The sequence below is a fragment of the Perca flavescens genome, chromosome 10, assembly GCF_004354835.1.
Source record: "Perca flavescens isolate YP-PL-M2 chromosome 10, PFLA_1.0, whole genome shotgun sequence".
NCBI lineage: Eukaryota > Metazoa > Chordata > Actinopteri > Perciformes > Percidae > Perca > Perca flavescens.
Genome location: NC_041340.1, coordinates 37,068,968 through 37,083,386, shown reverse-complemented (window position 1 = coordinate 37,083,386; position 14,419 = coordinate 37,068,968). Strand labels below are relative to the sequence as shown.

Below are 14,419 nucleotides of genomic sequence, written 5' to 3'. Positions count from 1 at the left end.
GTGTGTGTGTGTGTGTGTGTGTGTGTGTGTGTGTGTGTGTATCTGTGTGTGTTCATAAGCACAACCCATTTCATGCCGTAGGATGTGGTTTACCGAGTTTATGCCGGAAGCTCCAGGGCTTCTATCAAGTTACCATCTACACATTTTTTTTTCTGTCACTGTCAGGTACTTAGCCTCTCTCCGTGAGCCAAAAGCTAGCAGTGTTTTTTTAAAGTGTTGTTCATAGCCGTTACCATGTTCCCCAGGGTGATCTTGAAGGGAACTATGATTAAAAAATCTCAACAAAAGAAGAAAACATCACCATGCAACTACAAGGAGAGATTTTTTGTACTGGACACCCAAGACCTGAAGTATTCTGAACGCCGCCCCGGGGTAAGAATGCACTTAATCTACAAATACACTGGATTTAAATGAGAAATTATGCAATCTGAAGGCTAAGTCTGTAAAGTTGGCCTAAGAGGAAATTATCATTTAAATCATATCCACGGTGTGTATAGCCCACATAAAGTTAAGATCATGTTGTTTCAGAAAAAGCCCATGCTGAAAGGTTGCATCGAGCTGTCCAAAATCAAGTGTGTGGAGATTGTGTGTAGCGAGATCCCCATACCATGCAACTATAAGTACCCTTTTCAGGTAAGGTTATACACAATAATTAAATATAGTGTTATAAACAGTAAGTATAATGCATACGATTAAGCATGTAGTATAAGTGTGACATAACACAAGAACAAAAGCAGTATTTTCTTAAATGAAAATGTCTCTACAGGTTTTTCACAACAACCACTACCTCTACATCTTTGCCCCAGACAATGATTGCCGTCAGCGATGGGTCAAAGCTCTTAAAGAGGGTTAGCGATTTTTACCACGTTATGCTATGCCATTGTCATAAGAAATTATTGTGAACCCTTGATTGTAATTCATAAGCTTGAGATTTCAAACTATATTTCTTTTATTCTGTCTCATATAGAGACAAAGCGTAACAATTTGGTTGCGAAATACCATCCAAACTTCTGGATGGATGGAAAATGGAAATGCTGCCAACAAACAGAGAAACTGGCGCCAGGTTGTCATGTATATGACCCAGTGGGTTATGGTTTGTATTATTTCTTATCTTCTTCTTGTTTCTCATATATTTTCAAAAAGGGTTTAAGTCTAATTTGTGTATTTGATTTATTCTGACATTGTCTCATCTATATAACACTACATTACAAATAGATTAAAAACTTCTTAAAAAAACTTAAAATCTTAAGTACATAATGTAATGTAATGTAATGTGCTTAAGGCTTATCTTGATTTACATTTAACATTCTACAGAAAATTGCCATTTCTCTGATTGCATTTTTCTCATTCCACAGCTTCTAAAAAGCCACTTCCTCAACTCCCGGATCCAGAGGTACCTTCTGAAGCATAAATACACTAACATGCTGTTGACATATGATTTGGGTGTTAATCAATAATGTTCAAATTACAGGCTTCAGACCAAATTACTTTTTAAAATGTATTCTGTTGCCAGTACCAATGCACATGCTACTGATGCTACTTGCTCAATCTAATATAACCCAAATAGCATTGTGATGAAGTTTTAGTTAGTTTCTTTTATTTTTATTATTTTAATCTTTGCCAGATGGGACTGCGAGATGCAGGTCAGAGGAAGGTTATCGCCCTGCAGGACTACACACCGCTCGGAGACGATGACCTGCCCCTTCACAAAGACAAGGAGTACATCCTTATTAAAAGCTCCCACTCTGACTGGTGGGCCGTACAGGATGACAAGGGGTAGGGCCCAATAAAGACAACACATTTTACTGAAAACAATAGCACCTTTTTTCAATAGAAAAGATAATTATAAGTCTATGATTAATAAATATTTTTTCCTCACCCCTCATCAGGAACACAGGCTTTGTACCCAGTATTTACGTGGCTGAAAAATCCGGCAACAACTTTCAGAGATTTGAGTGAGTTTGGTTTAATTTCTCTTCTCTGCATATCCATCCTGCCCTCTACACAACTCATTTATTTTTGGTTGATTTGTCTTCTAACAGATGGTACAACAAAAACATAACCAGAGGGGAAGCAGAGGTTTTGTTAATGAAACAGGTAAAAAAACAAACAATGGATCCAGAGATTATTCCATTTCCATTAGTTTATTCTTCCGGCCGTGTTTGGACAGAAAACACGCTCCAAATGATAGTTCTGGTGATAATTAGCAGGATGTTGCTCCCGTGTGACGCAGTGCACTTTTGCTGTGACTGTGCCACCTACAGTAGTCTCGCATTTGCAAAGAATAATGCAAATGCACCTGCACATTGAGCTAGTGACAAGACATGGGGCCTAAAAAATGTTTCACAACCACAATGTTTCCTCCAATGTTGAATTTCCTGCTTTGCTAAATTTTGCAAGCGGGAAGCAGAACACCTATCCCCATCATTTCTCAAAATGACTGCTAGGCCGGTCCTGCTATTATCTGCAGATTAAACAAACAATCAACAAACATGTCTGACGTTACAAATATGTTATTTAATTTGGATGATTTTGTGTTGTTTGTACTTTTAGGGGAAAGAAGGTTCATTTATGGTGCGTGACTCCAGACAGGCAGGAGTCTACACAGTGTCAGTCTTCACCAAAGCGGCGGGGTAATGTCACCTCCTTCTTTTTACATAATTAGCCAGTACAAATTATGACTTATGATTAGTAGATAATATGGTGCTAAATATACATAGATCAAATATACTTGCTTCTTTGTGTAAATCCTTAGATTCTCCAGAATGGCTAATAATAGGTCGACATGCCTGGTGTACAGTATATTTAGAATGAATATGACTTGAAATCAGTGGCATTTTAACACATCTTAACACATAAAATACTTGTGTCATACAAGCATCTCTTTGTTGCCTTCAGGTCGAATGGGGAGAAGAATCCAAGAGTGAAACATTACCAAATTAGACAGACAGAAACGGAAGAGGCCACATACTACCTGGCAGAGAAGTACCTGTTCAGCACCATTCCTGAGCTCATCTATTACCACCAACACAATGCTGCTGGTAAGTGTGCTGGCTTTCCGCATGCAACAGTGCTAACACAAATAGATCAGATGCCAAAAGGAAGTTCAGCTAAAAAAATAAATGTATTTTATTATGTCTTTGTGTCATCTGTGTGGCAGGCCTGATAACGCGTTTGAGACACCCTGTATCTCAAGATGGAGGCTGCTCTCAGGACATTGCTGATCACTCAAAAGGTTAGAGGATGTACTGTTGTGTGAATGGGTCAGCGGGTTGAACTGGAGCTCAAAACAATCAGAACTTAACGCTGAAGATCTTGTTTTTGCCGACCTCTAGTGATTCTATACGCAAATATTCTCAGGGTGCGTTCAGGACACTACACCCTAGTCTATATCCATGACCTTCCACTTCCGGGATTGCTCCGGTGCTGCCCGAAATTCCGCCGGATGTCATTCTTTTCGGCCGGATGTCCGTTGCATGAGTAAAACTACTTTTGAACGTACACACGTTCCACCAAAACAAGTTTCTTCCCAAGGCTATTTTGCAGAGGCACCGTAGCTCCGTCCGGCGCTTAGCACCGCCCAAGACGATTGTGATTGGTTTAAAGAAATGCCAATAAACCAGAGCGCGTTTTTCTCTCATCCCAGAATGCTGTGTGGACTAGCCAGACCCTCCTCTGCAGCTCTGTGGAGGAAGGTCTGGCATTGCGAGACTGACTGCACCCTGACAATTATCTGACTGTTTGGTGTTGTGCAACAAACCTGCAACTTCCATAATGCTTTGATTATAGCAGAGATGCTCACACGTCTCTGAGCTAGAATCCAAGTCAAATCTAAAGTCTCTGAGCTAGAGTCCACATATTTGGCATTCAGGGCTTCTTTTGTCTGGGCCTTGTTGTATGGAGTTTTTCAAAGCCAAAGCTTCTGATGAAAGGTCCAGCTGCTGCCGGTGTGGTCGACATGTTTGTGGTCCTCGCTCACGTGTGGCCACGCTCAGCAGATACGTTAGCTATTACGTGTTACGCAGGGAGGGGAATAACAATTTAGCTTATGAGACGTTTCCTAAAAATTAAATATTGTTCACAAGTCCCGCATCTCGAGTCCGAGTTGAGTCTGAAGTCTTTTGAGGACGAGTCTCAAGTTAAATGTGGAGTCACTGTGTGTGCGACTCAAGTCCGAGGCTCAAACTAGAGTCCCCATCTCTGGATTATAATTAATAAAAAAAGTATTTATGTTATTTTATCCTAACAAGTTTATCAGTGTTGTTGTTCCCCACCTGTTTTCTGCTCAGCAGATCAGTGGGAGGTGGACCCTGAAGAGCTGACCCTGGGTCAGGAGTTAGGCAGTGGCCAGTTTGGGCTGGTGCTGGAAGGGAGATGGAGGGGGAAGAGGGTGGCGGTGAAGATGGTACGAGAAGAGTGCATGTCAGACGAGGAATTTAAAGAAGAGGCAAGGGTCATGATGTAAGTGCACTCCATAAAGTTGCTTCATATTGTTCAGCCACAAGGAACCACTCAGCTGAGTGTGTGTGTGTGTGTGTGTGTGTGTGTGTGTGTGTGTGTGTGTGTGTGTGTGTGTGTGTGTGTGTGTGTGTGTGTGTGTGTGTTTAACAGGAGATTGTCCCATTGTAAGCTGGTTCAGCTCTACGGCGTGCGCACCCGCTGTTCTCCCATGTGTCTGGTGTTTGAGTTCATGGACAACGGCTGTCTGTCAGACTACCTGCGAGCCAGGAAAGGCCGTTTGTCTCAGGACACCATGTTGGGGATGTGTCTGGATGTCAGTGAGGGGATGGCTTACCTGGAGAACTCCAACTTCCTCCATAGAGATCTGGTAAACCAACATATATATATATATATATATATATATATATATATATATAATCAGTTTTTTAGGATACACTTTTGTGTCTCTGCTCCGTTAGATTTAAATAGTTAATGCTTCATCTGTTCCTCTTTCATCTGCAGGCTGCTAGGAACTGTCTAGTTTCAAAGAACAATGAGGTGAAGATATCTGACTTCGGCATGACCAGGTATGCTTTTCACTGAATCTTTGTAAGGTCCACCATATTGTGTGGAATCTTTTAATCACAAAAACAGTTTGTGTCCCTCACACCCCAGACACACACTATTTGAACCTTTCCTCTCTGGCAGGAGGCTGCGGTCCATCAGGACCTGTATTTACTGTTTATTTCATTTTAGAGTTAATAGTTTTGTTTGTTTAGTTATGCACCAATCACAAAGCAAATTCCTCCTAAGTGTAATTTACTGTGGCAATACACCTTTGTCTGATTCTGATTCAAACAATATTTATTATGATTTTGCTATAGCTAACAGTCAGCCTACATCCACTGCTGTGTAATGAAGTGTGCCTGCTCTCCGTACTGCAGGTTTGTGCTCGATGATCAGTACACAAGCTCCCAGTGCTCTAAGTTCCCGGTCAAGTGGTCGGCCCCTGAGGTCATCAAGTACTGCAAGTTCAGCAGCAAGTCCGACGTCTGGTCATTCGGTGTGTTCATTTGTCTATCTCCCTGCCTTTCACTTATTTTGTGTGTTTGAGCATCTCACTTGCTGTTCGTAGTCATGCAACATTCCTCCTTTGTCTTCTTTTTAACCATTTATATATTTTGGGATTGCATGTAAAGCTTGCACAGGAAAACAGCAGGTCTTAGTTTTGCTGGCTGGTTACACATCAGAATTATCCGGGTTGCCCTGATAGCACATTGACTCTAAACTGGAAACTAAACACATTGATTGAAAGCAAACAGAAGCAATTTCAAGACACACATTTTTGTAACTTCTGAAGAAAAAGCAATGAAAGTGTAAAAAAGCATAGGGCCTTTTTTTTATTTCATTTATTTCATTGATTTATTTCTTTGTACATGTGTGCACCTGTGCCAAAGACCGTAAGTATTGGTAGCTCATTTCGTGGAGCAATGCCAACTAGTGGATTTGCAGTAATCTCCCAAGAAGTTAATACTGTTAGGATCATCGCCAAAAACAGGAGTTTTAACAGGCAAGCAACATATTGACCCAGCATGGACAGCTCCTTGGGACAAGATCCCTTGCTTGTATCTAACAGATGCAGAATAACGCATTAAAAATAATTATGTTTAATTACAACTTCTATTTATTGACACAAAAATCAGGCTGTGTAATAAATATCTGAGAAGACAAAAATAACTAATTGTTAAGTATGAGGGTACTGCTAAATGGATAAACACATGGCTCTCAAAACAGTCTATAATTAAATCGTCAGTCAGTCCTCTCACTTTGGATGAAGCTCATCATAATCATTCAAAATAGTTTATGCAAAAGAGCTTACAAGGAACAACCAAAAGCATGCAAATGATTAAGCAGACACACAAGAACTAATTTTGGTTTGTCTACATCAGGGGTTTTCAACGTGTTTCAGGCCAAGGACCCCTTAGCTGAGAGAGAGATGGGGTAGGGACCCCCTACTACATGTACTGTATAAAATTTAGTTGCATATTAAACTGGGCTGGATGAATGAAAATGAATGGATATTATGTATACATTGTGTTTTAATGTTAAACATACATGTGGAAAGCACAGTGAATCCTTAAAGATCCAGTGTGTAACGTGTTTAGTTGTTCATTATCAAAATCTGTGTTGCCCGTTCACAAACTTGTCCTTTTTCATGAATATTTACCACCACCATCAATTCCAAGTATTCCTATTGGCTTGACATTTTACATTTGCATTCACATGAACTGGGGTAGACGCTCCATATTCATGCTCCATCTTGAAATACGTTAGCCGGTAAGGGACATACAGGACATACTGCTCCACCTTTCACATTTTCTCTGTCACATGATGAACTTACAGGTGCTGCTAATGCCGCTAATGGGTATCATAGCTTCCTGAAGAAGGAAACATGGAGGACCACACGTATTCAAAATCCAAATTTCAGGAACAGGAGTCTTCTTCTTTGCCCAGAAAAAGAAAAAGGAGATTGAGCGTGAAGGCTACCGTAGCTGTAATACCTACTTTGAACTGCGTGGCGCGAGAGACTTGATAGCGATATATGATCTCAACGCTAAATGGGAGAAATTCCCACAGTTTGGACCTTTTAAAGCTTAACTGTATGGCTACCATAGTGGCTACCTTACCTATTGTAAGCTTATCTTCAATGTGTAAATCTATTTTTTTTCTTTTTCACAAATAGGACAATTCATCTTTGATATTAATATGTTGAATTCATACTGATGTATAATTTCAGACATTTTAATTCTTGAAAAAAGTTGTGAAGAAAAACTCCCACACAGTGTCTAACTAGCAGAAATATATAAAGTTATGTGTTAGGCAACCTACTATTTAATCTACTTCCTTGTTGCCTACTTTTAAACTTTATATATTTTTGCAAGTTAGACAGTGTGCGGGAGTTTTTCTTCACAACTTTTGACCTGCTTGTCCTGTCTCACGTTGTAGATGTGTGAAGTATTTTTCTGTACCAATTCTTGAAAAAAAGAAACTTTCAAAAAATGTTTTTTGACATAATATGGTTGCCCCCCCTGCATTAACTCTGAGGACCCCCTAGAGGTCACAGACCCCCTGTTGAAGATCTCTGGTCTACATCACTTAAACCGCATCTCTCTATGTGTTTATTCTATAACGATTGGAGTCTCCCTGTTTACCGCTGCTCAGGTGTGCTCATGTGGGAGGTATACAACGAGGGCCGTCTTCCTTATGAGAACCGCACCAATGGTGAGGTGGTGGAATCGCTGAACTCAGGCCTGAGGCTGCTGAAGCCACGCTTGGCCCCAGACGCCGTCCACCAACTCATGGAGTGGTGCTGGAAGGAGGTAGGCACAGGAATTAAACAGATTCCTAGTAGACAAAACGGCTAACATAGTACCGTAGATTTATTAGTTACAGACAGGTCACAAGTCATTCTCTATGGGCCCCACCCCACAGTCACAGCTATTCATTCTAGCATCTTTTTGGGCCCTCATCACAAGGGCCCTGGGTTCCCAATCCCCTTTACACCCCCAGTCCGACACCCCCTGGTACACATATGTACTTTGTATACTGTAATACAAATGGTCTGCATTAATCATGGTGTGACCTATTCTGCCATGCAAAGGCAAAAGGCAATAACTACATTTTTGCTCGAAAATGAGTTCATGATATTTTTGGGACATTCAAGACATCCTTTATCATGTGGATAAGTATCTTGAGTCAATTTCTTTGTTAAAAATAAATCAATAAAATGTGTTAACCGTAACTTCCAAAAGCCCAGGAGAAACCAAGCAGAACACCGTAACACCAGTTACCACACTTTGACTTTGTTTTGGAACGCTCAAATTGAGTCAGGGTACAGGACAGCAATAAGTAGATGGCTATAAATAATTGTAAATCATAAAAAATATATGCCATGATCACTACATTTTATACAGGTGTTACTATAATGATTTTGTAAATGGTGATCAGCAACCAAATATTGATAATGTGGAAGTTACTGCCTTTTGCCTTGGTGTGACTTCTCACTTTTAGCAGACAATACAAAGGCAGAGCACAGTAACTTTAAAAAAAGGTCAAAAGTCAAAACGTCAAGTTTGAGCTCAAGATTTTTTATGTGGTGAAATTTCATTACTGAAACATCTAATTGCCAGATTTCCAGTGTCCTACCCATAATTCATTTGGCTGGACAACTAAAAAACTTTAAAGTCATTTTCTCAGTTTGGCACTCTAGCCAGTTAAGGTCTTTTGCCTTTGTAGGGCCGTATTGCACAGTGATTTCCAGAGACAGAGCTAAAGAATAAACAAGATGTCTACGTCAGTCGACCTTCTTAGAATAGGACTAGCTCACAAACACATGGACAAGCAAAACTCATTGTAATAATGCTTTTTGGTTTTTGTGTTCTCATTCTCAGAAACCAGAAGATCGTCCATGCTTTGCTGTCCTCCTGCATCAGCTGGCCTCCCTCTCAGACCTGTGAAGATAAGAGTCGAGGTTGAAAACTATAAGAATATTTATTTATTTATTGAATTATTACCAACTGCGTGTCAAATGTTTTTCAAAAGTGTCTTCCGATTCAGATGATTACAAACATAAGACAGTTTCAAATTCCTGGATTTTGCACTTTATCTGTTTCATACCTTTGCATATACAGTCTGTTCCTAAGTAGGCTCTCACAGTCCATTCACACAGCTACTGCTGCTTACTGTAGGTTTATATTATGGTTTCAAATATTCTATAAAGTCTCTGTACAGCAAATGGTGAGGTAGAAGAAATTGTTATATTGTTTAACCCACTGTTAATTAAATGGATCCATTGTAATTAAATGTTCTACATGTTTTTTCCTCCAGACATTTTCAGCCTATTTTTAGCACTTAAATGATGGAAGTGTTCAAACCACTGCACAACCTAATCCCTTCCCTGCCATTCAAGTATGCTCAGTGTTTGTGCTGCAAAAGCCCCCCGTTAACAGAACATGACTAAATACAGCACAATTTCCTTTAAAAGTCACTACAAAATTGCAGTTTAGATATGGTCACACATAACTGGTCATTTATAAAAGCTAATAACAAACTGTCATTACTGGGACAAATGTAGTGTGTATTTGGGGGTGAATAGCAGTTTCAGTCTGTCAGCCAAGTGTTCTGCTCTGCAGGTGTAGTGGCCAATGATGGAACTACAGGCCACGCAATGCTCTCTGGCTCAGAACAACCCACGAAGACCTACTGTATATACACACACTGTCACAAAATATCCACTACACGAGAAACAAAATATGTTAAAGAAAATTTCCAGAGCATGATCACACACATCAACATGACTATTTCAGTCTATTTTAATGTGGGCCAGCTGTTGGGAAAGTGGAGTGACAGACAAAAAAGCACATGGGTTATGAGCACAGATGTAGATTTACTAATGCATTGGATGCATCCATGCAATCTACAGGCATACAGTGCATGTATAATATAAATATTGATTATACATGTATTTCCCATATATTTGAAATGCTCAAGTACAGTATGTTGAAAAAGAGGTTTTAATCTCATCGTGACTTCCTAGTTAAATAAAGGCTATACTGTAGAGCTGGGCAATATGGAAAAAAATAAAATATCTCGATATTTTTGACCAAATACATCAATGTCAATATTGCCGTGAGAGTTTTGATAATCACCAACAATGTGGATATAATGACTAAATGGGTAAATGTAAATAAGAAAACAGCTCTAACAGTCTCTACACTTTACTGTAGTGCAGCCCTTAAAACCAGGAAAAGACTAAACTTGTGTCATATCATGATATTACGATATCCAAAATCTAAAACGATTTCTAGCCTCATATATTGACATATTGTCCAGCTCTAGTATACTGGTATACAATTTAAATTGTAGTAATAATTAAGAATAAAATGACAAGTGGGGCAATATGGCCCCAATGACATCTTGCTACCAAGGGTCTGAGATGACTAAACTAAACTAAACTAATTCTGTCAGGTATAATTTTCTTTGTTAAACATGCATTGTCACTAACATACAGTACATCTTTAAAAATCATGTATAACAAAAAAACATTACCACCACCATGAGCACCACAGATAGGCCTACTCTATAATGTATCTACCCAATGGCAGTAATATGTATATGAATATGAGTATTTGGGGGTTTTCTGTCTCTTCAGAGGACAATAGGCTACCCTCTGGCCTATTTTAGGCCATGGATCAACGTTCACTTGAACACACACACACACACACACACACACACACACACACAGGCCTACTACTTTTAATGTGAAACGCAGGATACATTCTCCACCGGTACAAATTAAATAAAATTACATTTAAATAAAGTACTCATCATAGCTCAAATGAATAGAATCAACATGTCGGGGGCCCCCTCATCATCACCCATCACACCCCATGGATGTAGGCTATTATAGGACCCTCAGTCACTCCTCTGTGACTGTCCCTTTAAGAAAATGCACTTGCAGCCATTTTCTACTCTTTGTGTGGGGTGGATTAGCGCTGGATAGGTACGGGGCCAAACTAGAGCATCAGTCGGCACAGAAGACGAGGAAAAACAGATCAGCAGACGTTAGATCGCCGTCGCACACCGCGACACCGTCCGCCCGCCTTCGGATATCGCCGGACGGAAATGCAATTGACAGGTATGTGGTAATGTAGCGCTGGATGGAGCCGCATCGCTACAGAGGAACGGGGCTGGAGACTGGAGGGCTCGGTTTTCTCTCCCTTCCTCCTCGCACCGAGCATCTCTCCCGTTACTTCTTATTATCTGTCCGTGGATAAATAAGATAATAAGGTTGATCGCTGAGAAATCGCCCTCCGTGATCCCGGATTGAGCGTCCCGGTTTATCGCGGATTATTCTGACCCATGAATGGGATTCCCGTTAGTTTAACGTTACATCGGCATCGTAGCTCACGCAGAGATGGGTGGGGTGAGGAGAGGGTTCCTGTGTAGCAAGTGCACCGCTGAGAGATCCCTGAGAGCTGGATGCTTGTGTGACTAGATAACCGAGAGAAGAGATGTCCGCTATGATGAGATATGATAGATGGAGGAGAGCGAATATGATGCTTCGGCTCCATTTCACATCACAGCTGTCACTCGTATTATCATTTTATTTTTTTTTTGCCTTTTTTTCTTTCTCCTGTGTCGCCCCCCTTACCCATCCGACCAGCTGGACACAACATGTTGTATATGTATTCTAGACGTTTTCACAGCCATCACGGTAGGCAGGCCTGTTACTGATGACAGGTTCACCTACTTCCGTTCTCTACACACTGCTCACGGTCATCTTATTCCTGTTCGATGTAGTGATCGTACTCTATCCATCCGGGAACTTAGAGTAGGCTAGGTCAGGGATGTGCTACTGTTGCACACTCCAGCCCCTCACCAGCAAGCAGTGATGTCATGATAGGCTAGGGATGCTGCTGCTAATACCGAGCCCTACTGAGTGAAAAATCTGTATAATAATCCAATCATATTTCAAGTCAGTTATTTTTATAAATCACAAATCTGTCTCAAAGTGCACCCGGTTTGGATATGGAAAAAAAGTCCCCAAAAACCCTTTAATGGTGTTAAAAGCATCATATGAGGGCTTCCTCCCCAAGAGGGAGACAGACATGTCATCCATGTGCTAGGTTATGTTAGCATAGCAGCCTAGATGACTTGTCTTGAGGTGAGTTCCCTCAGTGATATCATTTGGTGCTTCAAGATAAATTGCCATATTGTAAATGGAGCGTCTTTGGGTTTATTGGACAAAACAAGACATTTAGAGCTCTGAGAATAGGTATTTTCTGTTGTTTATAGACTAAATGAGAAATTGGTTATTTAAAAAAGGATGTGTAGAAAAGAATGTAATCAATAATGATAATAATAAATAACCATTAGGCTAGTCATAGCCAAGGTTGGGAATTAGCCTTTGTTGTCCAGCTGCAGAGTGGCTGGTGGATTTCACTCCATAGATCACTTAGTGCGTTGTAGTTTTTTGGCTGGTGAGTGAAGCAAATCTAGCAACCACTTGCATATTTTACCAGCATTTGGCTGGTGCTAATTTCCAACCCTTACAGCCCTAGTTACATCAGAATTAGTTTGGTAACATCTGTAAGTAGCCTTGTATATATATATCGTACCATATTACAAGCATTATAGATAAGATACCTGACAACAAGATCATGAGCCGCTATTTGCAGCTGATAATACTGTTGGGTAAATTAAGAGACAAAGACAGAATGACATAAATAACCAAACCAACCAAGCAGACAAATAAAAGAGAAGTACAGATAAACAGTGCAGGCAAACAATGGTAAACAGAAACCATATGTATGTTACAAATCATGTTTTTTTTCTGACATAAGTGATGCTGCACCCTATCTTAAATACCACCACAAATCTAACAAGAAACTTTGATAAACTCAACAAATATTTAGCAAATTCAAAGGCTTGTGATAGGTTTAGTTTACCATCCTCTCTACATGTCAAGCTTGGTCATGTGACCGACTGCTTATTCATGTGATGGTCATTGTTATTGGTCTAAAAGGAGAGCGTGACATCATGTGGATCATGAGACGACAGCAGTTTTGGGATGCTGTTCTCTGAAATGACAATCAGCCTGTCGAATACCTCTGCCAGCCAGCCAGCGTGTGCAGGAGCACATGATGACACACTGACTGCATAGATGCTGCTGGAACACACATGTGACAGGTGTCCGTGTGTGTGTTTGTTATATGTTGTAAATGATCATGTGTGTCTAAGTTTTCCTCAAGAATTCCTCCACACACTCATCTTATTGTGAGGATGAATATATATTACAAATCGTTCCTTTGCGGGGGGGGTGGGAAGGGGTGTGGTGTGACCCTGGAGATGACCCACTTTCTCTCGCTCTCTGTCACACACACACACACACACACACACACACACACACACACACACACACACACACACACACACACACACACACACGCCTAGCAGCACATACTGTTGCAGCTTTTTGCTATTTTGGTACTTTTCCTACTCATTTCCATTCTTCTTTTGGGTTGTAATATTTTCAGCACTTCCTCAAAGCCCTTGGATCCCTTATGGTTTAGTGCAGTGCTGTCATGAGGAGGTCTGACCCAAGCTCATCATGTATGGTAGCCTTAGTTATAATGTCAGATTTGCCAGAGGCTATTTTGCTATGCATATTTATTGATGATGAACAACTCCTACTACTTTGTGGGATTTCTAAAAAAGAGTTGCCTTGCGTGGTCTCACTCAGTCATTCCGGTGTAAAACAGGCCTACAGCTAGGTTACTAAGTGTCCGGAAGGGAATGAAGGGGCCCTTTGCTTTGTAAAGATGCACATGTACACACACACACACACACACACACACACACACACACACACACACACACACACACACACACACACACACAACACACACACACACACACACACACACACACACACACACACACACACACACACACACACACACACACCAACTGTTGAACAGAGTCGGGTACAGGGTGGGAAAGTTTATTCAGCCAGCCCAGGCTTTAGTCCCCGTCTGTATTCCCAAGCACAGATGGGAGTTTAGTAGCACTGAGCATGTTTGTCTTCGTGACAGAAGCCCTTGTAGCGAGCTGCATTTTTCATTTTCTATAAGCTGAACAGTTAAAAATAACCAGCTCACTCTTCAAAGAATCAGAGTGTGTGAATCCAGGTTGTAAAGTCACAGCAGTTGAAAGAATACAGGAAACAAAAGTCTTTTTTTAACTCCGACATTACAAAGTTGCAGTAGCACAGGGCCTATGGTCTTCATCAGTGTACACCAGTATCATTTATTTACTTATTTAATTTTCATACTTGCGCTGTATCGAAATTAGTCACATCTTCATTGCTTCTTTGACTACTGAGTAGACATAAAAGGTGTCTGCAAAGGACTACAAC

At 40.6% G+C, this 14,419-nt stretch overlaps 2 protein-coding genes across 3 annotated transcripts in view; both read left to right on the top strand.

Moving 5' to 3' along the window:
- Nucleotides 1–174: 174 nt before the first annotated feature.
- itk (IL2 inducible T cell kinase) lies at nucleotides 175–9,276 on the top strand. Of its 2 annotated transcripts, none has more exons than XM_028589012.1 (17): nucleotides 175–372; nucleotides 529–633; nucleotides 767–848; nucleotides 968–1,093; nucleotides 1,356–1,393; nucleotides 1,625–1,776; nucleotides 1,890–1,955; nucleotides 2,043–2,097; nucleotides 2,554–2,633; nucleotides 2,899–3,041; nucleotides 3,161–3,235; nucleotides 4,293–4,461; nucleotides 4,612–4,828; nucleotides 4,963–5,027; nucleotides 5,385–5,503; nucleotides 7,663–7,820; nucleotides 8,892–9,276. In XM_028589012.1, the coding sequence occupies exons 1-17, from the start codon at nucleotides 235–237 to the stop codon at nucleotides 8,955–8,957; spliced, it is 1,854 nt and encodes a 617-aa protein (XP_028444813.1). In that variant the 5' UTR covers nucleotides 175–234; the 3' UTR covers nucleotides 8,958–9,276. The 2 variants fall into 2 exon arrangements, with proteins under 2 accessions (XP_028444813.1, XP_028444812.1); XM_028589011.1 differs by having other exon boundaries at nucleotides 4,290–4,461.
- Nucleotides 9,277–10,950: 1,674 nt separating this feature from the next.
- cyfip2 (cytoplasmic FMR1 interacting protein 2) overlaps nucleotides 10,951–14,419 on the top strand; it is a 26,602-nt gene continuing 23,133 nt past the window's right edge. The window contains exon 1 of the mRNA XM_028589007.1: nucleotides 10,951–11,137. The gene's annotated coding sequence lies outside the window, so the exon portion shown is untranslated. The remainder of the gene's footprint in view (nucleotides 11,138–14,419) is intronic.